General features: G+C 37.9%; 1 protein-coding gene across 3 annotated transcripts in view; it reads right to left on the bottom strand.

The window, feature by feature from the left end:
- The window catches only part of ELAVL4 (ELAV like RNA binding protein 4), a 97158-nt gene that overhangs the window by 49878 nt on the left and 20739 nt on the right, over positions 1 to 26541 (bottom strand). For all 3 annotated transcript variants that reach the window (XM_063297910.1, XM_063297912.1, XM_063297911.1), the window contains exon 2: positions 15276 to 15516. In XM_063297910.1, the coding sequence (XP_063153980.1) occupies positions 15276 to 15516 (241 nt within the window). The remainder of the gene's footprint in view (positions 1 to 15275; positions 15517 to 26541) is intronic.

Below are 26541 nucleotides of genomic sequence, written 5' to 3'. Positions count from 1 at the left end.
TTGCATTCCTTCTTTCTTATTTTATAATGATGACTTCTGATAACAAAAACAGTCCAACCCTGCAAGACTTAAAGTCTGTTTTAAGAACTTGTGACATACATACAACTGTAGTCATATTCCTGGCTTCTCTTACTGATAGTCAGAAACATCTTTGATTAGTTTTACATTGCACATGTCTTAGTGTAAGTGTAGTTCTAAACAGCAATTGCCACCAGCCATAGGGGATAAAAATCAATCAAGTAGCATGTGCAGGGATCTTTCCTCCCCACTGCTATGGTTTTTATAAAAATCCCCCTACCTTGTGGTTGCAATTTGACTCAGGTGGGAAGGTTCCATGGCACCAATGGGAACTTCCTTCCCAACGTAAATTGGAGCTGTGGGGGCAGAAGGAGGAAGGGTTAAACCCCTATGCGTTGCAGTCTAGATCCACATCCACACACTCCAACAGTAAATTCTGTTTAGAAACTACCTTTACATTAAAAGCTTAAAATACATTTAGCATAATATCCAGGTTTGCCCTAACAGGGAAGGATGAAATCTGTAGATGCTCAAACTTGCCAGAATATTTGTGACCAACAGGTGTCATGGTTCACAATTCTCTATGAATCAAGACTTAGCTAAACCAATACTATATCACTGAACATTTACAAACATTTTCCCCAGGAGAAGTAGAAGTGTGTCTGTAACATCTCTGATTGCTTTTTTAAATGCACCAGGTATGTAACTTAATTACTTCCAAGATAGAGTGAATGACTGTAATTTTGGATTATATTAATAAATGCAAGTCTTGTTTACAAAACTGGGCAAGAGAGCACACATCTGATGTGTGATGGATCTGTAATTTAAATTTCGATGTTCTACCTATCCCTGAGAAGGTATTGTTAAAAATAACCATCTGTTCAACAAAAAGAAGCTTTTAATCACTTTCCCCCTCAGTTACATCAAGTCACACTACTTTCTTAAAAAAAGAAAAAGAAAAAAGAAAAATAAAGAATGAATAACAGTCCAATGACTCTATGGGAGTTGCCAGGGAAACAAGGTCAGTTAGTGTTCACTGAATGATCACTTTTTCCATTTATGTCTTAAAATTCTCCATAGAGTGTATTGTTATACTGCAGAGAAAAACAACATCAGACTCTCAAAAAGACAAAACTATCAGCAATATTCTGAGTGGGATAGATACTTCAATTTAAGTAAAGAAAGAGCCAAAAGGAAATAAGCCAAGAAATGGAAGTTGTAAGCAAATGAGAGTAATAGTCCAAGCTGACTGAAAAAAAACAAAGGACAGAAAATATATATTAGAAAAAGATGAAGCAACAAGTAATTATTGCAGCTTGCAATTAGTTTGGAAGGAAAAAGATGTGTAACCAGATCTACTTTCTGCTGGAAAAGAACAAATACTTGTAGGACAAAATAAGTTCCAGTTAGTGAAACATGCCCCAAATCTATCAAAGCTCTTAAAATATGTCATTAGCCTAGTATTATATGTTGGCAGTTCAAAAAGCTAAGCATTAAGAGGAATATGCAAAAAAATAAACACTGCTGCTTCCCTCAAATTGCTGCTATTAAATGAAATCTTACCTGCTTATTAATACTTTTGGTTCACCTTTCTCTTTGTGGCGGAGAGGAGGACCAAAAACTAACTTCCAAAACTGAGGAAGTTTGAAAAGGAACAGGTTAACAAACACAACTTTGGGCTTCTTTCAGTAGAAAGATACAGAATAATCCCTGAAGCACTACCAGAAATATTGTATGAACTTAATGAGAATTGTTTTTGATGAAATTAATGAGAGCTGCAATGATTCCTTTTGAAATTTATATTTGTATATACGTGTATGTGTGTGTGTGTGTGTGTGTAGTCTTACTCAAAACTCAGAACAAATGTAAAAGTTAAGCTAACAGTAATACTGAAAGAACACTTAGACAAAATTTCTAAATGAGCTGCATTTGAAATAATAAGAATTGTAAAATTCTGCATGCCCTCCTTCCTGCCTATCTTCTCCAGGGGAATGCACACTAGTGTTTTATTCCTGTATTGTGATAAATGGTTCAGTGGTACCGTACACAATGCATTCTTCCAAAGCATTCACCTGCACTGTTTCACACTTTATACTGCTTTTCCCAACCTACTTTTACAGTAGCCTTTTCAGTGACATAAATTTTCTTGCACTTTCAAATTAGGTTTGCCTGAACTTAGCAACCCTGAACACTGTAACATTATTACAATGGTGGGAATGGATTTACAGCTAAACGCTGTTTTGCATCATTTTCTTTAACATGGGGTGGGGGGGAGAGAATCTGCAGGAAAGAAATCCACAGTTGCTTTTCCTTCTAAGGTTATATTTTATCTGTACCAAAACAAATGAGCAGTAGTAAATAATTACAAAATTCTACAAACTTCCATTCCAGTAGAGGTGTACATCTATATGCTGGAACTCCAGAAACAAACACAGCCATGATAATTTGAAAAGTAGTTACTAAAGTACTTCAGTAACATTACTAAGCCTACAGGTTTTACTGCCTGCATAAAGCAATGTGCATTTCTGCTTACTGTAGAGTGGTGCATTTATTAGATTCATCGGTCTGAAAAGAAACCAGAGTATTAATTAGATTTATATACTGTCTTTTTTTGGTACAACTCATGGTGGCATAGTAGTGTTTCCTTCTCATATTTACTCCACAACAACAGCCCTGTGTGATGGGTTTTCTTGAGAGAGTGACTAGCCCAGTTACCCACCTGGTTTCCATGCCCAAGGGAGAACCAGAACTCAGTTTCCTGGTTTCTAGCCCAGCACTTTAATCATTACACTAAACTGGCTCTCAAGTAGTTATCTTTAAAAAAATCTATCTGAATAAAAAGGCAGCTTTCTGGCTCTACTGCAACTGCAGTGTTATGGTGGGACATACTCATGCTGCGACCCCAATGAAAAAAACACAAGGTCTTTCTAACTGCACCTCCTTTTCTGGAGCACAATGCACTGGAGCACAATGCACTGGCGAGAGGCACTAGATATTATTGTAAACATAGAGGAAAGCTCCTGCATTTGCAAATAGTCACAGAGTAGCAATTGTATTTGGGAAAAAAGTACTATGGGGACTCAGAAATGGAAGGAAGTTTGATGTGGATTGCATTTTACAGTGGGGTTATATGGATCAATGACTTTTGCATTTTTATAACTACCAGAACAGTAGTGCTGGTTGACTGAGATGGCTTAAAAATATATTAATTAAATACATAAGGCCTCCACCGTGCCCCAGTGTTTTGAGTTAGTCTGGACTCCTGACAACTACAATAATGAGTCCATGCAATTTTCTTGGCAGCAATTTTGGGTTTGCCATTGCCTTCTTCCTAGGGCTAAGAGAATAGGACCCAAAGTCACCCAACTGGCTTCATGCCTAAGACAGGACTAGAATTCATGGTCCCCTAGTTTCTTGCCTGGTGCCTTTATCACTGAACTGGCTCTCAAGTAAGGCTATAGGCCCATCTAATCCAAGTTTTGATTTACTTATATTATTTATTTTAAAAAGCTCATATAGCCACCTAACTTATACATAATAACCCCGAGTAGCTCACAAGGAGAAAATAAAGCACAAAAGAACCATAAAACCAGCATTAAAACAACTCCCAGTGCCCCATTCTGTTTCACCAAATGGCAATTCATTTGGTAAGCTCACAAGCCCAGTCTAGAAAATGGTAGTCCCTTTCCTACATTGCTTCCCAGAAATGGGTATTTAAGGCATGCTGTTTATGATTCAGGAGGTAGTAAACAGCATTAGTAGCCACTGATTCTCCATGATCCTGTCCAGCCTCCTGTAAAAACCATCTAAATTGGCTGCCATCACCACAGATGCTGCCAAAGAATTCTAGAGTTTAACTAAATGAACTTCCTGTCAAACCTGAATTTTGCTGCATTTAGTTTCAATGGATCACCTTAAGTTCTAACATCATGAGAAAAGAATTTGATATATCTCCATCATGTTTCCTCTTATCTACCTTTGTTCCAAGCTATAGAGCTTTGTCTTTCTTTGCAGAAGTGCTGCTCCAGCCTTCTAATTGTCTTTTCTGTACTTTTTCTAGTTCCACAATGTCCTTAAGGAGAAGTGAACAGAACTGTACATAATAGCGCAAGGAAAAATTATTGGAATTATTAGGGAAACAAGTGCAATATAATGCCCTTAAACAAATCTATGGTGAAACTGCAAGTATGGCCTCACCACAGATTTGTTTAAGGGCCTTGTATTATATTGCACTTCCCCCCCACCAAAAATTCTAAGAATTCTTCCTTTTTACAGGAGCTCCAAATTGGCTCAACACTTTAATCAAATTATCTCTGTAATGCCAAGATCCCATCCCAATCATCACTGTCAGTTCAGATCCCATTCAGCTGAAGTTCGAATGTTTTGTGCCAGCATGCTGCACATTATGCTTTTTTGCAATTGGCCTTTTGAAACCCATTCAGCCAGTTTAACATTAACCTTTTGGAGCACTACACAATCCCTTTTTAATTTTACCACCCTGAACACTTTGGTATCATTGGCAAACTGTATACTGCACTGCTCAGTCCTAACTACAAATAATTTATATCCATTTTAAAAAGCACCAATCCCAACACTACTCCCTGGAGGAACACAATATGCACATCTCCCCAGTGTGAGAACTGATTGTTTATTGCTGCTGTTTTCTTTTTAACCAGCTGCAATTTTCATGATTTTTTTTTTAACGACCTGTCCTATTACCCAAATACAGGTGAGTTTGTTCAGGAGCCTTTGGTGATAGACTTTGTCTCAGGCTTTTTCAAAGCCCAAATATACAGTATCTGTTGGTCATCCTTGTCTACCTTGTCAATGGGACAAGAGTAACTTTGCAGCAGCTGTTTGTTCCTTTTCAGCAAAGCTCATTCTACTATGTGTTTGCTTATTTTCTCTTTAGTAATATGTTCTACCACTTTGCCAAGAACAGATGTTAAGGTAAAGGAACTACAGTTTCCTTTATCACCCCCAATCCCTTTTAAAATATCAGGATAAGATTAGCTATTTTCCAGGCCTCAGAAATCATGTGTGATGTTAACAAGAAGTTGTATATTTTTATGAAAAAAAATAGGATTTCCAATTCAACAATTATTTTATTTTTAATTATGTTTCCCTTTTTGCATTATTAATACTTAATCATTTCTACTTTTATTTATATTTCTAACCAGCTATTCTGACAAACACTGCCACTGAAGACGTTCACACAAATCTTCATAATCAGTAGCAATAGCAAGGGTCCTAACTGCAAGATACAGGCTATGTAAGACAAGAAGTATAAATTTACAGGATTTAGGACAAAGGCTTATGCTAGAACTAAATGGAAAGCTGTAAATATCCATTTATCATGCTTTTATTTTATGTAAAACAAATTTTATGTAAGGTGATTTTAATGTATACCCTAAGTCAAAATGTGGAACATAAACCTTTAAGATCAAATATAAAGCAATCAGACCTGTACATAACATTCCAATTATGACTACAACTTACATTAGTACAAGGACTAATATGCAGCTATTCAGATTCAAAGCAGAAAAGGTGCTTCTGAAAGGCATGCTTGCTGCATTTGTCAGCACTTTGCTAAAGAAGCTGCACCTTATTCTGAACTTGTTTGGCAGCTGTGTGGTCCCAAGAAAATAAGTGTTTGAGTTGCATCTTGTTCTTGCTTCATTAATTCAAATATGTATGAGTCCAGGAAAAGGCATGGCTTCTTCTGGAAGGTGACACCAGGAACAGAAAGCCTCCCCATAAACTCTCCAAAGCACCTTTTCTGCTTGGGATTTCAATAGCTGCACCTGTAGTGGCAATGCAGAAGACCATTATATTTCAAGGAGTTGAAGTGACATCTTTTTGATTTCTCCTTCATATTAAGAAAATTATACAAGTTTAGAGTTCATTTTAAGCTATGTCTAACCTGCTTGTTTTTTACTCTTGCCTGAAAAGTGGGGGAGAGAAAAGAAAACCCCAAGATTATTTATGTTAGCACTAGCTTATTTGTATAGCTTCCCAGGCTCTTGAATTATGTCATAAACAGGTGCCCAGACCCTGGGAACTATCCAGTCAAGGTCAGATCCGCAGTCTTGGTATCATGGAAACAGGTTCATGAGATTTGGATAAAAACTTTAGGATTGCCTCTTGAGTTGGGAGCTCAGCCACAGACCCTGGTACCGGGTGCTGTGTGCAAAATTGGCTTGGGAAGGTTCTGCACAGGCTTAGGGCTGAGTACTCTGGAAATCAAGCCACCCTGGGGTATATTTGCTGGGAGCTTCTGACAGCTGATGAGAGATTGGGTATCATCTGGCTTGGTATGTTATGCTTTTCATGTTATGTTTTCTTGTGCTTCTGTTTAATCTGCCTAAATTGTGTTTCTGTTTAAATTTGTTTGCTTGAATTAATAATAAAGCTTAGTCTCCTTACTCACTGGTGTAATCATTGTCTCTGGATCTAAAAGAACCAATTGTCTGAGCACCTGACCACTGCCTTGACACTTGACAGAACAGCACCTCTCTCGTACAGGTGATAGAAGTTATTTTCTATCTCCTAATAACATTAAACATGGAATTTGTTCTTTTTTACCTAGTACAGCATATCTGAATAAATACTTTCATTGATCTTATCTCTATGATCCCAAGATCTTTACTTCAGCCAAAGCTGTTCTGAGCCCAGCAAAGCTGTTCTGAGTCCAATTTGTACTGGAATTAACTTTTTCAGTCTATCTTTTGACAAATTCACCCAATCTGGAGTGATTTCTTTAGTACTCTTTTTAGTGTATTTTGAAAATATTCCTGAATAATACATTGTCATTACAATCTAGGCTATCTAAGTAATAATTTATTAATATATTAAATAGAACAATCTGAAAAGTTTACTTGCCTAGAACAGTCTTTCCTTACCTGAAGCTCTCTATATACTTGCAGAGGAATCTGCAATCCTCAGAATTCCTATGGGCAACTGAGAGAAAATATCACATGGGTCATTCTTCTACATGCCCTTATCTTCCATTTCTGAAAGGGTTCCCTTGCTCCTGGGGCCAGTTGGAGACAAAGTTTCTACATTTGAGAAGTATATTTAAGGACCAGAAGGACTGGTTTTTACTTCCAGCCTTGGCAGCTTCAGACCTTTCACACAGAAGCATTATGAAACACTGATCTGAACAAGCAATATATTTCTTCTAAGTGTATAGAAATGTATGTAATTCATTTTCATTAAAAACCTAACTTCTATATGGACAAATTTGGCTCCCTGGGTGTTACTGAACTATAGTTGCCAGTATCCTCAATAGTTCACCATTGGTCAAAGAGTTACACATACCTTCATGGCTGCTTTAATAGTAAGCAAATTCAGATCCTGCTAGACTCATTGACTATGAAATACAAATTCATATCAATATAGAAAAATAACTTTAAAAATAATTTACTTTTAAAGTCATTGGTTCCAGACTGTAATTTAGAATTCTGATGCCTTCTTCAAACATTGCTACTTCTCTGTTCCAGGTAATTCCTTAGCTAGAATTTTATTTTTTTGTTTTTGTTTTGAGGGAACAGCTGATTAAATCCACAACTATATTATTGGAGAAAATACACTGTAGCTATGAAATGATGCAGCCGGGACTAGTTTCACTGTTAATTTGAAATGCTAGTATTAATTAGGTAGTGTAAATGAAGAATTTAATAAAAACACTTTACAACTAGAACTTCTAGTTTTATTAAACATTCCTGCAAAATGAAGCAAAATATCTTTCTACTGTCTTAACTTTTTTTCTTTATCCTATATTCTGAAATTAAGACATTTTGTTATGTTACAGATCCTCTACCATAACTACAATTTGTCTGATGTACAGCATCAGCATTTTCTATCTACTTTTCAAAGTTTCTAAATAAAATGGACTTCAGCAAAGGATCGTTACCTTGTCGTGGTGCTGGAGCTTGAGCACCTCAATGATGCCATGAGCTAAACCGTGAAGGGCCACCCAAGACGGGAAGGTCATGACAGAGAGGTCAGACTAAATGCGATCCCTGGGGAAGGTAATGGCAACCCACCCCAGTATTCTTGCTGTGAAAACTAAATGGATTAGTACAACCAGAGATATGTCGGTATACCATCGGAAGATGAGACCCCCAGGTCGGAAGATGGTCAAAATGCTACTGGGGAGGAACAGAGGATGAGTTCAACTAGCCCCAGACATGATGACGCAGCTAGCTCAAAGCCGAAAGGACGGCTAGCGGCCGACGGTGCTGGTGGTGAACGGCGAATCCGATGTTCTAAGGATCAACACACCATTGGAACCTGGAATGTAAGATCTATGAGCCAGGGCAAATTGGATGTGGTTATTGGTGAGATGTCAAGATTAAAGATAGACATTTTGGGAGTCAGTGAACTGAAATGGACTGGAATGGGCCACTTCACATCAAATGACCACCAGATCTACTACTGTGGACAAGAGGACCACAGAAGATATGGAGTAGCCTTCATAATTAATAGTCAAGTGGCTAAAGCAGTGCTTGGATACAATCCAAAAAACGACAGAATGATCTCAATTCGAATTCAGGGCAAGCCATCTAACATCACAGTGATCCAAATATACGCCCCAACCACAAATGCTGAAGAAGCTGAAGTAGAGCAGTTCTATGAGGATCTGCAGCACCTACTGGACAACACACTTAAAAGAGATGTTATTTTCATCACAGGAGACTGGAATGCTAAGGTGGGCAGTCAAATGACACCTGGAATTACAGGTAAGTATGGCCTGGGAGAACAAAACAAAGCAGGACATAGGCTGATAGAATTTTGCCAAGACAATTCACTCTGCATAACAAACACTCTTCCAACAACCTAAGAGATGGCTTTATACATGGACTTCACCAGATGGACAACACCAAAATCATATTGACTACATCCTTTCTAGCCAAAGGTGGCGGACATCTATACAGTTGTCGGTAAAAACAAGACCTGGAGCTGACTGTAGTTCAGATCACGAACTTCTTCTTGCACAATTTAGGATCAGACTAAAGAGATTAGGGAAGACCCACAGATCAGCTAGATATGAGCTCACTAATATTCCTAAGGAATATGCAGTGGAGGTGAAGAATAGATTTAAGGGACTGGACTTAGTAGATAGGGTCCCGGAAGAACTATGGACAGAAGTTCGCAACATTGTTCAGGAGTCGGCAACAAAATACATCCCAAAGAAAGAGAAAACCAAGAAGGCAAATGGCTGTCTGCTGAGACACTAGAAGTAGCCCAAGAAAGAAGGAAAGCAAAAGGCAACAGTGATAGGGGGAGATATGCCCAATTAAATGCAAAATTCCAGAGGTTAGCCAGAAGAGATAAGGAATTATTTTTAAACAAGCAATGCGCGGAAGTGGAAGAAGACAATAGAATAGGAAGGACAAGACAAGAGACCTCTTCCAGAAAATTAGAAACATCGGAGGTAAATTCCAGGCCAAAATGGGTATGATCAAAAACAAAGATGGCAAGGACCTGACAGAAGAAGAAGAGATCAAGAAAAGGTGGCAAGAATATACGGAAGACCTGTATAGGAAGGATAACAATATCGGGGATAGCTTTGACGGTGTGGTCAGTGAGCTAGAGCCAGACATCCTGAAGAATGAGGTTGAGTGGGCCTTAAGAAGCATTGCTAATAAGGCAGCAGGAGACGACGGCATCCCAGCTGAACTGTTCAAAATCTTGCAAGATGATGCTGTCAAGGTAATGCATGCTATATGCCAGCAAATTTGGAAAACACAAGAATGGCCATCAGATTGGAAAAAATCAACTTATATCCCCATACCAAAGAAGGGGAACACTAAAGAATGTTCAAACTATCGAACAGTGGCACTCATTTCACATGCCAGTAAGGTAATGCTCAAGATCCTGCAAGGTAGACTTCAGCAGTTCATGGAGCGAGAATTGCCAGATATACAAGCTGGGTTTAGAAAAGGCAGAGGAACTAGGGACCAAATTGCCAATATCTGCTGGATAATGGAAAAGGCCAGGGAGTTTCAGAAAAACATCTATTGCTGTTTTATTGACTATTCTAAAGCCTTTGACTGTGTGGACCATAACAAATTGTGGCAAGTTCTTAGTGGTATGGGGATACCAAGTCATCTTGTATGCCTCCTGAAGAATTTGTATAATGACCAAGTAGCAACAGTAAGAACAGACCACGGAACAACAGACTGGTTTAAGATTGGGAAAGGAGTACGGCAGGGCTGTATACTCTCACCCTACCTATTCAACTTGTATGCAGAACACATCATGCGACAAGCTGGGCTTGAGGAATCCAAGGCTGGAGTTAAAATCTCTGGAGGAAACATTAACAATCTCAGATATGCAGATGATACCATGTTGATGGCTGAAAGCGAAGAGGAACTGAGGAGCCTTATGATGAAGGTGAAAGAAGAAAGTGCAAAAGCTGGCTTGCAGCTAAACCTCAAAAAAACCAAGATTATGGCAACCAGCTTGATTGATAACTGGCAAATAGAGGGAGAAAATGTAGAAGCAGTGAAAGACTTTGTATTCCTAGGTGCAAAGATTACTGCAGATGCTGACTGCAGTCAGGAAATCAGAAGACGCGTAATCCTTGGGAGAAGAGCAATGACAAATCTCGATAAAATAGTTAAGAGCAGAGACATCACACTGACAACAAAGGCCCGCATAGTTAAAGCAATGGTGTTCCCCGTAGTAACATATGGCTGCGAGAGCTGGACCATAAGGAAGGCTGAGCGAAGGAAGATCGATGCTTTTGAACTGTGGTGTTGGAGGAAAATTCTGAGAGTGCCTTGGACTGCAAGAAGATCAAACCAGTCCATCCTCCAGGAAATAAAGCCAGACTGCTCATGTGAGGGAATGATATTAAAGGCCAAACTGAAATACTTTGGCCACATAATGAGAAGACAGGACACCCTGGAGAAGATGCTGATGCTAGGGAGAGTGGAAGGCAAAAGGAAGAGGGGCCGACCAAGGGCAAGATGGATGGATGATATTCTAGAGGTGACGGACTCGTCCCTGGGGGAGCTGGGGGTGTTGACGACCGACAGGAAGCTCTGGCGTGGGCTGGTCCATGAAGTCACGAAGAGTCGGAAGCGACTAAACGAATAAACAACAACAACAGTCCTAATATTCGGGTTTGGTGTGAATTCTCCCATTTTCCCTCTCCCATTTCATAGGAACTTTGTGGTATTAAAAAAAAAATCATGAGAGGCTTATAAAAAGAGCAATTCTTTCACTGAGATATGTTGTCACTATTGAACTAAGTGGCCAAATGCACTTTTTATACTGTATGTTAGTACAATGTATGGAGGTATAATTTAGCAGCTTCATACTTTAAAAACTGGAGTGTTACATTCCAATGAAAATGACAGTAAGTGATCATTTATCATTGTTCTTGGGACATCTCATGTTCTAATTTTAAAGCATGCAGTAGTCAAGTTGCACTGTACTTTATAATAAGAAGCAAAAAAGGAAAAAAATATAAAAAAGAACAGCATGTTATCTGACAGTATACTTGACTGCTGGAAGAACTTCTGTCCTTCTCCCCGCCCAGAAATCTCCAATATTTGGCTGAATCAATGGTTCATGACAAGTTCAAACCTCTGCCAATGAAAGCGTTGCCAATTTTCCCAGAGTCTGACTTTTTCAAACTGTATAGAATTGTAGCCCACTGCCTGCTGACTTATACTATACATCAACTGCAACCTTACCTTGGTTTTTTAGAAGCTCTTGGTTACCTAGATGCATTGGCCCAATGAGTTCCAATTGTCCTGACTACCAGGAAACACACTGAGACAATGACTTGGTCTCTAATATTTATTACTAGTACTTAACAAGAATCCTAACAAACTGAGGAAGCGTGGGAAAAACCCAGCCATATAAACCCCAAAGGATAAGGTGGTCCCGATCTGTGTCTCTTTGAATGGCTGAACAGTTCCTCAGTGCTACGCATGCGCTTGACAGTCTGGGTGGGAGCCCCCTGCTTGCCATCCTTACTCATGACACCAATAACCAAAACGCTTTGGGCAGCTCATTGTCAAGAAAAGCAATGGGTTTTTTTTGTTTGTTTTTAGTGTACTATGTGTTTATCCTGTTCCCCATCCAGAGTTCCTTCTGGTAGATGGGCAGCTATATAAGTTTGTTAAGTAAACAAATAAATCTTTAAGTTACATAAATTAACAGCTTCTACTTGGCATGTTTCATATTTATTGTGGCTCACACATGTACTGTATGGGAGAGGTCCCATATACAGTCACTGGCATCTCTAGGTACAGCTTAAGAAAACAACACTATATGAAGCTCCTGAAGCTGTTGTTAGCCAACGCAGGCAGCAGTGAGTTTGATGGACCTGTAGTCTGACAATAAAAGGCAGTTTCTTCCTGCAAAGTACCAATTACAATCTTGACATTTCAGATATCCTTTTCAAGTGTAAGAACAAACTGAGCCATAGCACTATGCACAGCAGGGGTGTGCAACTTTCATTATGCTAAACGGCACTCCAAAAGTGGGTAAATCGGATCCCAAGAGGGAACAGATCTAGGCCCCAAAGGTAGACATGGCCATAAGCAACTCCTTTAAAAAATTATGCCAAACTGGAAAATATAAACATTTAAATCACTGTTTATAAACTCCATGCAATAAGATTAATAAATGAATAGGGTTAACTATGTAATTCACTGTATAAAACTGATTTTTAAAACATAATTTCCATCCCCCTCTCAGAGAGTACACCTCATCTTTAAAAGAAGATATTCATCATTACCTGACTCTCTGTCCCTCTCCCTTTTACACGGACTCCTCCTTCCAGATATAGAACATATATTCTTGCTCTCACACCCCCATGGATGCTGTTTATACCCACCTTCTCAAAAATGGGAAGTGAAAAGGGAGACCGAAATCAGGTGAGGGAATGAGAAAGAAAGCTTGGGAAATTAAAGAATTCTGGAACATGGTCAGAGTGGGAGCTAAATGGATCTCAGGGCGATACCTTTCTAGAGTGCAGGTGCTGCAACAGAGAAAGCATGCCTCCTGGTCCCAATATAAGGCATTGTAATGGTATGTGGGAAAGACCTTGGGAGACTAGGCAAAGAGACACTGTCAAGGGAACAGTCAGATAAGAGACAGCATAGCCTGCAGCTGGATAGTGGGCAGGGAAGGAGGATCAGAAGAGACCCTCCCTAGTCTCTCAGGCTGTAAAGGAAACAGGGGGGAGAATTGTACTTTCAGACTTGCAAGATCGATGTCGACCTTTTGGTGTAAACCAGATAAGGATCACAACCAAATAAGCTAATTCTACTTTATTGTTAAGCTACACTGACAGAATCTTGCAAGTCTGAAAGTACAACTCTCCCCACTATTTACACTAATATAGTGGTGACTTTCTTTGTTTTTCCTACCAACTTTGAACTGATTTATAAAAGCATGGATATTGTTTTGTTGGGTTCACCCTCGGTAACCATTGTTGGTTTTAATTTTTTTTTTGTTAATATTAGTTTTTATTAATTTAATATGTTGATGGCCACATAAATCAATCAATCAATCAAATAAATGAATAAAATTATATGCTCTTTTTCAAGCACTGGTGATGCTGGAGTCCCTCCTTCATTTGAGCAAACTTTAAATATCCTTATGTCCCCAGAAATATTTAATTAGTTTTTATAACTGGGAACTAAGAGATTGCTGTGGACAATTTGGACCATTTTATGCTTTTTTCACTTGACTACTGAATGAATGGTATAATTTTCAGAAGTCCTTCTTGGGGTGAAGTGTGAGTTTGTGAAATGAGTCTGTGTGAGAGAGCTTTAAGCCTCAGTGCATATGGAAATTCTGTACATGCAGCTCTCTAGTCCACAGTTTATACTTCATGATTTTTTTTACCCGTATACCTCTTATCTACACAATCACGTTTCCCTTAATTAGTCTTTCCTTTGGCATATCTGCATCTTTCTTCTTATACAGGCTATATCATATTTCAGAAGCACTTCACATTTCTAACTTTCATTTTTAAAGTTTCCATCCTAAATTGTATTTCCCTTTCTCTTCATTTCTTTGCTTTCTTCCTTTTGGCATTCATCAGATTAACCTTTGCTCTCAGTTCCAACAGTGTGCCTTCAAATATTATTTCTGCCTCCCATAGTCATTGCTTTCATATTCACCAAGCCAGATCTATACACAATTTAACTTTCTCTACAGCACCTTCTTTTCACAAAAACCTTTTCCGAACTATCCTAGTTTACCAGCATTTTGACTGATACCTGACATTCTCCTGACTCTCCCACCAAATAATTAATTCTATAATTGCTTACCTAAGGAAGCTTTTATGCTTTCTAGATACAAAAATGTCACCGGTTCAGTACAGATGTTACTATTGTCAATTGTGATTACTGTAAAAAAAATGACAGTAATAAAAAAGAGCAAAAATAAGATTTACTAACTGTTTTATGAAGTCTGTAGAATTTTGGGGTACATTCCTGCTACAGGTAATTTGGCAACATGAACATATTAACGTAACTCTTCAACAATCTATACCTAGGTGACACTAAACAGAGTAACCTTTTTATGAAACCTAAGAAAAGTGAAATGACTATATTACATCTTTATCCAATAATCCATAATTATGACAATCCACAAAGGATCCACATTTTCAGTTATACAATATCTGAAGCAAAACAATTATAAGTAGAATGAAGCCAGATGACTTAAAAGAGAATCCAAATCCTACTCTATTAAAAGAAAAAAAATATTAAAATGCTGCTAATCTTTTAAAAATGAGATGAAACCATGACTTCACTAGGTAGCATTGGATAAGTCAGTTGCTGTTTGCAACTTTATAGTTGTTTCTTCAGATCAAGGCCATATAGTTTTGGCTTTGTGGGGTACAAATTCACCACCTAGCCTACACAATATAATGTTCACAGTATCTAGTGAAGGTATACTTTCCCATCATATACCTGTTACTGTACTACCTGTCTGCTTACCTGGATATTATAGTTTCATTCAACTCTAGAGTTTCATATAGACCCAAGAAGTTCCTTCAGATCACACTTCCACCTTTTCCACATATTAAATCATATATGATATCCAACACATCACATCACTGAGGTTTGTACAAATAAGAGAAGGATAATAAGGAATGGTAGGCACAAAATCTCTATGTTCTAAAATATGATTTGGTAGCATGTACTTTTAACCATCTTACAAGAGAATATAGTAACAGAAACAAGCAAGCAAGCAAATAAATAAATAAATAAATTTACCTGTAATTTTATCTCTTACAAGCTTGCAGGATTCTATTTCACCAATGCTCCCAAAAAGGCTCCTGAACTCTTCTTGGGTCATGTTCTGGGGTAAATAGTTGACTATGAGGTTGGTTTTGCTGTCATCTGTAGCTGCCCCTGTCTGCATAGGGGAAGGGCAATTTCGGCTGTTGCTGGCAGGACCATTGGTTGTATTGGATGTAGGGCCATTTGACACCTGAGGCTCCATGGTGCTAATTATCTATGCAGAAAGAAAAGGTGGAAAATATCCCTTCAGTCCTCAGAGATACAGTTGGTATTTTAAAAACATACTTACAAGTGAACAAGTAGGCAGCGTTCATGGCCAATTTAAGAGAGTTAGCAACAACAACAACAAAATCAGCTTGTTTCTTCTGCTATTGTTATAAAATAGGTCATGCTATCTTTGGCAGAAAGCATATACTAAGATGCAGAGACAAATACAACCTCCCCTCCTTATTTTTGTTAATGCAAAGCTAATTTCTCTTTTCATGATGCATTTGTAATGTACAAATTTAATTATGATCTAAGGTATAATAACTGTGATTAAAATTACAGTTCTATTTAAGTGGAAGAGTTCCATAAAGAGATAAAAGCTGAAAAACTAAAAATATATTAGCTGTTTAATTACTGCAACACCTAGTACTGTGACAGGTTTATTTGGGCCATTCAAGCTAAGAAAGCTATTATTGTGATGTTGTGAGCTTGAAGCAACAGCCTTTTAGTCTTATCAAGCGCACTTACTTGCATCACTGAAACACCTGTATTCTTCAGCTACTTTGGCCATCAAGGGTTTCTTTCGATTCTTTATTAAATAAAACTGAAACTACAAATCACAGAATCAAAGTATTAGAGTTGGAAGGCAACATTTTGCCCATCAAGTCCAACCCCCATTTGATGCAAAAAACCAAATCAAAGCATCCCCAACAGTTAGCTGTTCTGGCTCTGGTTTAATCCCACTACTGAGGGATAGCTTAGCATCTCTTCGGGTAATTGATTCCACTTCTGAATTGCTGTTACTGTTAGGAGCATTCCTCCCCCCTAACATTCAGTGGTAATCTGCCTTCCTGTAATTTAGGTCTGTTACTCTGTTCTGCACTCTGAAATGATGCATACTTTCTATGAGAGCTTTTCAGGTATTTGAAAAGTGCTGTCATCTCTCCACTCAGTCTTCTTAAGGCTAAAATTCCCATATCCTTCAATTTCTCTTCACAGTACTTTGTTTCTAGCTCCTTGATCATTCTGGTTCATTTCTGAACCTATCAAATTTTATTTCTGTCTTCTAGGGTATTAGTTATCCCAGCCAATTAGTTATCCCAGCCTACAAATATGATAAGCATTCCTTCCACCTCTTCTATAAGTTATTTATTAAAAATGTTGAAGACTATAGTCTCCAAGACTAAACCTTGTGACAACCTACTAAATATCTCCCTCCAGTCTGATGAAGAAACTGTTGATGATCACTGTTTGAGTAAGATTTTCAATTCAACTATATATCAATTTAATTATCATGTAGTCCAAACTTAACTAATTTGCTAATCAGAAAGTCATGGGATACACTGTTAAATGTTTTGCTGAAGTCAAGATACAGTACCTCTACTGTATTCCCACAATTTATCAGAGAAATTATCAGATTTTTTTTAAAAAGTCATAAAATTTGCAAGACTTGTTGTAAGCCAGCATTTATATATGAGCCAATATTGCACAATTAAACTTCATCTCTGTTGAATCAAAAAAAAGAATTTGATTTTTGCAAGATTGACAAACAATAAGTAATAAGACTTAATAAATAAACTATTGGTCTTTTAAGAATATGTATGTTTAAAAATCACACAGTATTCTTTATACAACTCAAAAGGGTAAAGTTTATTAAACACTGTAATTTGTATCTATGACATGCAACACAGCATGTAAAGATCTCTCAGCCTTATGTGCCACTTTACTCTCCAAAGGCTCTGCAGAAAAGCAATCTTCACTGATCTTGTAAATCAGATCAGTGAAGAAACTATCTTGATCTTGGGTATGTCATTCTAGAGCAAGAGACCTAGCAGAACAAGGTGGGGGGGGGGGGCACACCACCTATCCAAGTCCAGCTGCACAATTGCCAGTAGTGGTTTTGCCCTGTGCCTAAGCTGAAACCCAAACCGGAAGGGATCCAGAATGGCAAAGCAATACCCAGACATATATCTGTCAGAAGCTTGTCATGCATTTAAAATTTAAAAATTACATCAGGCACATATACATACACACATACAACTCTAAAATGATTTCTATGATTTGAACATTAATTCTTTGAAGAACCTCACACTCTTCAAACAACATGATTCCTTCCTGAAAACTGGATTATATGAATTTGAACTGTGATGATTGGAAAAGCATACCCACAACTATGCTGTGGAAGACATCTGGGCCATACGTGGGGATGGGCACAAGGGAAAAAACAGAATGCATACAGAAAGAGAAGAATAAGAACTCCACTTTTGGTGTTGTATGTACCATATATTGTGCATTTCTTGATACACAAAATATACTATAATATATTCATTATTATTTTGCTATGAAACAAAACTTTGCTATCTAATTCTTCTCATTAACATTTTTACACCAGAGGAAAAATAACCAGTAAATATGCTTCTGAGTTTAACAAGGACCCTATTTCATCATCCGCATTCTGATCACACAATTATCAAAAATCTGAGCTAGGAACCTTGAAAAAGTACAGGGTATGCATTTTAGGAGAGCCAGTTTGGTGTAGTGGTTAAAGCACCAGGCTAGAAACTGGGAGACTATGAATTCTAGTCCCACCTTGGGATGAAGCCAGCTGGGTGACCTTAGGCCAGTATTTCTTTCTCAGCCCTGGGAAGAAGACAATGGCAAACCACTTCTGAAATTTTGCCAAGAAAACTGCAAGGACTTGTCCAGGCAACTGCCAGAAGTCAACACTGAATCGAAGGAACATGCACACACATACACAAACAATGCATTTTAGAAAAAAGAAAACATAGGCATAACATAAACTAGTTAATGTTTAATATAATGTGCAATGCAAATATCACATTCATATTCAGGGAAATTCTACTTCCTCTGATGAAATGAATAACCTAATGAAAAGCTGCTTAATCTGTTGGCACCGATGTACAAAATGGCCATGGACTCATCAGTAAGTTTTCTTTACCCTACTAATTGAGAGCCACGGCTGAGGCAGTTTCTGCTCTTTGGCCATTCTTCACAACAAATCTCTTAAGTACCCTTCATTGTTTTCTGCTTCTGTTGCCTTGAAGCTTTTCTAAGAGAGGTCTTTGGGTGGACTCCAGAAGTAGGGCTCTGCGGGCAGCAGAGCTTTGGCAGTCCAACTTCATACCAGTACAGCATCTAAAGCATCTGGTGAGTGAGGATCACAGTAGAAGAGACTTCATATAACTCACATGGCTGTTTCAGTTCTTGGGCAACAGCCATTGAGTGAAGCTGACACTGCAGGAGACTCCGTGTAAGTTTACTTACACTAAGCACCATTGGGGCTATAGTGGAATTAATCTAGCATCTTCCTATGTTCTCCACTCTCCCTTGGCTCCACTGCTATGGCCACCTACTCTGATACACTGACTCTAAGGCCATGGAAGTTATTCTTTGGCCAGCAGATCACATGGCTTAGACAGAAAAAAGGAGGGCTATTTTTACCTTCGCATCATGCCAGTGTCATGATCATTCCAGCATCATGCCCAGAAAATATACTACTGCTGTTTTTTGTAAAGGTTGTCATGAGTACTGATGGTGAGCAGGAGGGGGCCCCTATCCAGGGGGGAAAACGCATGCGTAGTACTGAGGAGTTAAGCAGCCATTCAAAGAGACACAGATCAGACCCGCCTTGACTTTGGGGGTTTATCTGTCTGGATTTTTCCCATGCTTCTTCAATTTGTTAGGATTTTCTGTCTAATGTAGCAGTAATAAAACACTAGAGACCTATTCCTCGTCTCAGTGTGGTTCCTGACTGTTAGGACAAGGTTCTTGTGAGGAAGCTGGACTCTTTGAAAACTGTAGCCTTCAAAAGAAAAGCAGGTGGAATGTTTTGCATTTAAAAATGCACAAGGAAAACTCTGTGCTGCTTGACCTGCTAATCTTAGGTATGTGTAATTTTATTCTTGACTGCACTGTTACTGCATCAATGCATGGTGCTTTTTCCTGCAAAGGCACATTTGAACTTTTGGTTTGACGTATTGTTGCAATTTTTCTTTATACTCTCAAATGGAAAAAGGATTGTTTAGCTGAGCAAGATGTGTGCTTGACTCAAGATTATTCTTTTGTTATCTATGCTACCCAGCACTGACAATGTAAAAGAACTTCTGAGGGGCAGCATATCTTGTTTGTTTTTGGCAGCAATGAAGAAAAAAGGGTAAATTTGCAGGTAACTTTTAAAATATTAGGGTGAATGGAGACAAACTTAGGGGTAGGCATAGCCGTCAGATTTAGAACAGGCTTATTTTAAAACATTTTGAAAGCAAACCCTTGCTCTGGAATTAATTATATATGAACAATTTCAGCCAGCAGGTCCTTCTGCCTTGGAGGAGGTAGCTGACCAAAATGTTTTGTGTGAGAGATAAAAAAAATACAGAGTCTATCTTTTTTCACATTGCCTTTAAACAGAATACTGATACCACCCCCACCTCCATATGAGAGTATATTCTCATATAAGATACATACCATATATCTAAACTGAATATCCAGTTTATAGACTGACTACATATTAGAATATACATCACACTTTCTTAAATTAGAAGAAAACAATTCAATAGGCTGTCCTAGGGCAATTCTAGGATCTATTTTGGAGTGATTTGCAAATGAAAGATTATATAAAACATACCAGAAAAGAAGCAGCTACCATCTACCCTCATAGAAGCAAAATAATTCTTGAAGTACCTATAGTTAAAATACCAAATTTTATAGAATTATAAAACAACCTCATCCTCAATTATATATTTTTTATTTTTATTTTTTTACTGCAAGACAGGAAGGGTTGGCAAATCTAAACAACCTAAAAAAGGGCTGAACATGCTAAGTGAAATACTGTAGTAGGCTGACTGTTGGAATTAAAATAATGGAAAACTGGTGGAGATAGAAAAACAGTGAAGAAGCTGTTACAAAGCAGAAGTCCCCCATTCTCAAAGGGAAACATTTTTGGTGTTCTCTGTATAGAATTGCCAAGTTTTGGGCACAGAAAATAGATATTCCTTTTTACAAGAAACAAGAAAGGAATAGAGCAAGGGAGCCTCGTTTCACTTCACAAAAATACTTTCTCTGCATAGAGCCCCCTACATGTTTCTCTCCCTCGTCAATGTTTTGTAACAGAACAGCAGTTGCAGATGCTTATTTTATTCTATAAAGCATAATTAATACTGAAGGTGCCAATATTAACAGTAAATTAAATTATAATAAACGTATATCAGGCTGCAGTGATACCGAGGCGCTGGAGTCAGATCATCACTTTAGTGACAATGGCAAAGGCATCATTTCATAGTCTGCATGAGAAGGCAGTGGCAAACCTCTCCTGTATTTTATCAAGAAAAACTCATGGATAGATTGATTGATGATATAGTACTGGATGATGTCATCAAATCTGGAGAACAACATAACAGCCAACAGATTGAAAGAGGTCAATCTATACACCAATACTAAAGAAAGGAGATCTAATAGACTGTGCAAACTGTTATACAATATCCTTAATTTCACATGTTAGTAGATTAGAGCTCTACATGGAAAGGGAGATACAGGTACCAGATGTTTAAACTGGCTTTCGAAAAGGCTGAGGAACATGAGACCATTACTGCTGATGCACACTGGATTACTGGGAAAGCCAAAGAATACCGGAAATACGTTAATATGTGCTTTATAGAAAGGCCTTTGATTGTACTGACCATGTCAAGCACTGGAATGTCCTTATGAAAATGGGAATCCCAGATCATTTCATTGTCCTGATGAGAAAGCTAAACAAAGGACAGGAAGTCACAGTCTGGGCAAAACATGGCAAAACAGACTGGCTCTAGGTTAGCAAAGGAGTAAGTCAAGAGTGTATCCTCTCTCCTTATTTACTCAGCTATATGTTGAAAATATATACTGAGGAAAGCTGAATTGGAAGAGGATGAGTATGGTTTTAAAACTGGAGCAAGAAATATCAATAACCTCGCTACGCCGATGGCTGAAACTGAAAGACTCCGAGAATACCATGGATAGATAAGAGAACAAACAAACAGATCATAGAATAAATCAACTCAGAGTTCTCATTCAAGGCACAGATGACCGGGTTCATATTTTGGCTACATTATGCAAAGACTTTCCTCCCTTGAGAAGTCCACAATGCTGGGAAAGTCTATTAGATGCACAGTCTATTAGATCTGCAAACTCTAATGCTGAAAATCAAGGAGCACAGTGGAAAAAATGTGACTATGATTAAATATAAAGAAAATCAAGCTATCAAACAACATGTCTAGCAACTAACAGGTCTTATAACTCACAATTAAGATATTAAAGTGATGTATAGCCTCTGCCTTTTAGGGCTGACTATCAACAATAAAGGAACTAGAGCAAAGAAATGTGTTGTGGAGTCCTTGCCCTGGGCAAGCTACTTTATATAAACTGGGAGCAAACCCCACATTCACTCGCACTGATGATGTTACCTAGTTGGGTAATGAAATGTCTGCAAGCCAACAACCAAACTCAGAGAGCACTAGGACTCCACAGTTCAACCCTCAGCTACATATATTCTCTTCTACTGAAATGTTTTGCAAACTAGCAATTGGTAGGGTAGCCCTGAAGGCCTTGGAAAAGATATTCATATGGTATGATAGAGTCTTTACCTACAAAGATAAGACTCATACAAGCAGTGATTTTCCCTGTGATATTCTATGGAAGTGAAGGTTGGACTTTAAAGAAGCAGGACAGAAAGAATATTGATGCTTTTGAAATTTGGTGTTGAAAAAGACTCCGAGAATACCATGGATAAATAAGAGAACAAACAAACAGATCATAGAATAAATCAACTCAGAGTTCTCATTCAAGGCACAGATGACCGGGTTCATATTTTGGCTACATTATGCAAAGACTTTCCTCCCTTGAGAAGTCCACAATGCTGGGAAAGGTGGAAGGGAAGAGAACAAGAAAGAGCAAGACCAGCAGGAAAGTGGATAGCCTGAATGTATGTACTGTTGGAAGACCTGAAGGGCTAGTTGGGGACATATTCTGGAGAAGATCTACCTATGTGGTTGCTAACAGTTGATACTAACTTGATGGTACATAATGGTAACAGCTCTTTCAAATTCAAATGTCCCAGAAGTGATATTCAGAAGTAGTTTAGGAAGGGTAAGAGCAGGGGAAAATAAAGACATTGACAATGGCTGAGAAATGGCAGGGGACAGAAAAGAATGTACCAGGAAGTTTGGTGGGCAGGCATAAGGTAGAATATATTATGCTGGGGGCCTGTTCTTTATTGCTGAGAGCAGGACAGTAAAACAGGTGAACAGATTAGTACAGTGGGGGCAACTGTGAGGAGGGAGGCAAGGGAAAGTGGTGGGAAGGTCAGGGAGCAGGTGATCCACTGTGATATGCCATGCTGGGACATTAATGGCAGCAATGACTAAGGGGAAGAAAGGAAGGAAAGCCATTGGATAGACTTGGTGGGAGGGGCAAGGGGCAGGCTGGTAGGATATGCCATGCTAAGAGCTGCTAAGTGGAAGAGAAGATTGCCCAATTCTGTAAAACCACTCTAGAATTTCTGGATTTTGCTTAATCTGAAACTAACATTGTTTAGCAGACCCTTTGGAATGTGGTAGTTTGTTCTGAGTTTGAAACAACGCACATTTACTATTTCCTATGCACCCATAATTTTAAAAGATTAACTATCAATAATATTGTTGCCGAATTCTGCATTTGCTGTACAGAAGTCAATGATATAGAACATGAGGTAGAAGCAATCTCAACATAATTTACCAAGCAAAGCTTTTCCTTCTCATCTAACTAAATGGAAAGCATCACCAAATGTCTTGTGTTTGGGTTTTTCAGAAAAGCTTGGCATTTGTTTGTTATGTAAAGAGAAATACAAAACAGTACTGTTTCTCAGTTCAGGTATCAGCTGAAAAGATTATCATTCTAGGTTGAAAAGAGTGAAAGATCAATAAATGTCTTGATTCTCTGTACCACCCAACGTATACATATCGAAAGGTATATGCTAATGCTGTTACAGTAAGTAACAAACTTCAGTCAGCTGATTGGTCCATTTTCACCTATATAAGAAGTGTGTATCTGTGTGATCTTGAGAAGTTTCAGGAAGTGCAGAAAGATGTTAGCCTGCAAAAAATAAAACTGCTAAGGTAGCAAGTTGTAAGCTGTGATTCTGCCACAGCATAGACTTGCAACAAAAGATAGAAGATTCTAATATTGATCACTGTGTGCTCAAAAATTCACACAAAAGGTATGTATTTTGGATGTATATGTTCTTAATAAATGTAAATGTTCCTAATAAAATATTTTTGGAAAGTCACATATGAAAATGTGTGTATTAGAAGTAGATTTTTAAGTAAATTAAATAGCTGCATTTAAAGTAACTGTATTTAAAATGATGCATGCTATGTATGAAAGTCCATATAGTGTATTAGATAAAATTATATATAAAACTCTACATATTTGAGAAAGTTAAGAGCAGTTATAAATGTTCTGTGGACTTTTTAAAAAACGGCAAAAAATAGTGGAATGGAATATATATACTCTCACAACATCACTACTGAATTTAGATTGATTGGCACAGTCCAAATTAATTATACTGACTAATTTGAGGAATTACCCATGTCAATTGCAGTGATACTATGTTAAAGAACATCTACCCATTTTCCTTTCTATTTTGTTACTAATAGTCCCATTGTGTTAACATATCTGTCTCCCTTGATTCAACTTCAGAACATTTAAGCACAGAACAAGGTTCCAATCCCTATTGTGCCCTTAAGATAAATAAACTAGTAACTTTCAAGTAATCAGACTGGATAGTTAAACTGGACAGATCCACTTTCATGAGGTAAAAAACTAAAATGAATGCCCACATTGGCTTGCAGCATAATATTTTGAGACCATAAAAATAGGTTTTGAAAGATTATGGTTTGAGTTATATGATTTTTTTTCTTAAATGCCAAGAAATGTAATATTTTATTCCTCTACATTTGAAATCAAAACTCCAATGAAACTAAAAATCTGATTTATTCACTGAAAAAAGCACCAAATACTTATTCAACCTTAGGGGAAAAGGCCTCAAGAAATCTATGGGGAACTCCACCTGTTAGCACAGCTGAATTTATGACACTCAGTGGTGACTTAGAAAACTGTTGTGCTTTGTTAAGACTGGGCAAATAGTTAGCATTTTGAAAAGTACCTCTAAAATAATAAAATATAGCATACTATCATTTGAATTCTTGTTCCAAAATGTCATAAATCAGAAATACAACTTTTTAAAAGGAGATAATATTGTAATCTATGAAAATAATACACTGATACGTTCACTTTAAATCCTTCAACTACTTGAAAATAATTCATTTTTTGAGAAAATAATTCATTTTTAACCAAACAAAAGGTTTATGCATATAAAAACAACTTGAACTGTAAACATCTAAACTTATTTGTTACTAGTTAATATTTTATTTTAATACATTACATGTATCTTATATTATGAAGAAAAGTATTATGAAAGTCTTAAAACTGCATGCATAAGACAATAATCAATATTCATACACTGAAAATATAGTTCCCAAGTTATTAAAGCAAGTCTGAACAGTATAATCAAGATTTTTTTGGGGGGTGCCTTCGAGTCAGTGTTGACTCCTGGCGACTGCAGTTTTCTTGGCAAGATTTCAGAAGTGGTTTGCCATTGCCTGCTTCCTAGGGCTGAGAGAGAGAGAGACTGGCCCAAAGTCACCCAGCTGGCTTTCATGCCTAAGGTGGGACCAGAACTCACAATGTCCTGGTTTCTAGCCTGATTCCTTAACCACTACACCAAACTGGCTGTCTCATAATCAACGATACAGTTTTAAATACAATTGAAAAACATGGGTCTGGCTTGTTTGGTGCAGCTCAAGATTCATAGCAGCCATGGCTATGAGTTTATCCTGATTGAATTGAGAGCCAATGCATATTGGTCACATACTCATTTTGTCTTTTACTGTAGATGGAATGGTACCCCGTAAGTGAATTTGCTTGTGGGTCCCCTATTGTCATGGATGTACTATAGATGGTTAAGGTTGTAGTTAAAGCCACTCTTCATCTCCACAGTGGCAGAAAAACAATTGTTAGATCGAACGGTTTCCAGACAGTCTTAGAAGGTGCTAATACTGAACCTACAGGCAATTCTGTCAATGCCCTAGATGAATCCTGAAATAAGGAATATTTAGGGCAATAGACACAGTTGCCCCAAATGCTCTGAGATTTTATTTATTTATTCAATTTCTATAGCCACCCATCTCAGCCAGTGACTCTGGGACTTTGCTTGTTAATTATTATTAATGACTAAGGGCTGGGAGTTTTACTTTATGGCAATTCCAGACCAGCTGCTAACATTCCATGGCTGGGCAAAATGCCCCAAGATGGTGGTGGCTCCCCAAGTTTCAGATAGCCCAAGGTAAAATGGATTAACTAGACATGTTTCAATTGGCTTTAGGATGAGGTGTTAGAATAAAACTGCCCTGGTCAGCATGAGGATGGAGAGAGAGAGAAGCAGCAGACTATATTGGCTCTCCTGGATTCCCAACAGCTTCCAGTATCATCACCATGGTATCCTTATGGACTGCCCATCTGTTTTAGGAACTGGGGATACTGCTTATGCAGTGGTTCTGTTCCTATTCGTTAGGAAGGTTTCAGATGATATAACTCAGGCGCTTCCACCTTGCAAAACAGGAGCTAGTACGTGGAGTCCCTCAAAGCCATTTTTGTCCCCAGTGCTTTTTTATATATACATGAAACTCATGGGACAGAATCTTATCAGGAGATTTGGAGATAACCAGTGTTAATACAGCAGTGATACTCAAATCTATCAAAACGATTCCACATGCTGATTTTTATAGACAGTAATAAGTAAAACTAAATGGAAACTGAATCCAGGTAAGATGGAAGTATTCATTCTCAGGAGGAGGTCATAATTCTAGGATTGTGGTGGTCACACTCTCCCTGAAGGCTCAGGTATGAAGTTGGAGTAATTATGAATTTGGACTACTCAACTCAGGTG

Source organism: Candoia aspera, chromosome 3, assembly GCF_035149785.1.
Source record: "Candoia aspera isolate rCanAsp1 chromosome 3, rCanAsp1.hap2, whole genome shotgun sequence".
Taxonomy (NCBI): domain Eukaryota; kingdom Metazoa; phylum Chordata; class Lepidosauria; order Squamata; family Boidae; genus Candoia; species Candoia aspera.
The sequence above is the reverse complement of the archived record's forward strand: the minus strand, read 5'-3'. Positions and strand labels throughout refer to the sequence as shown.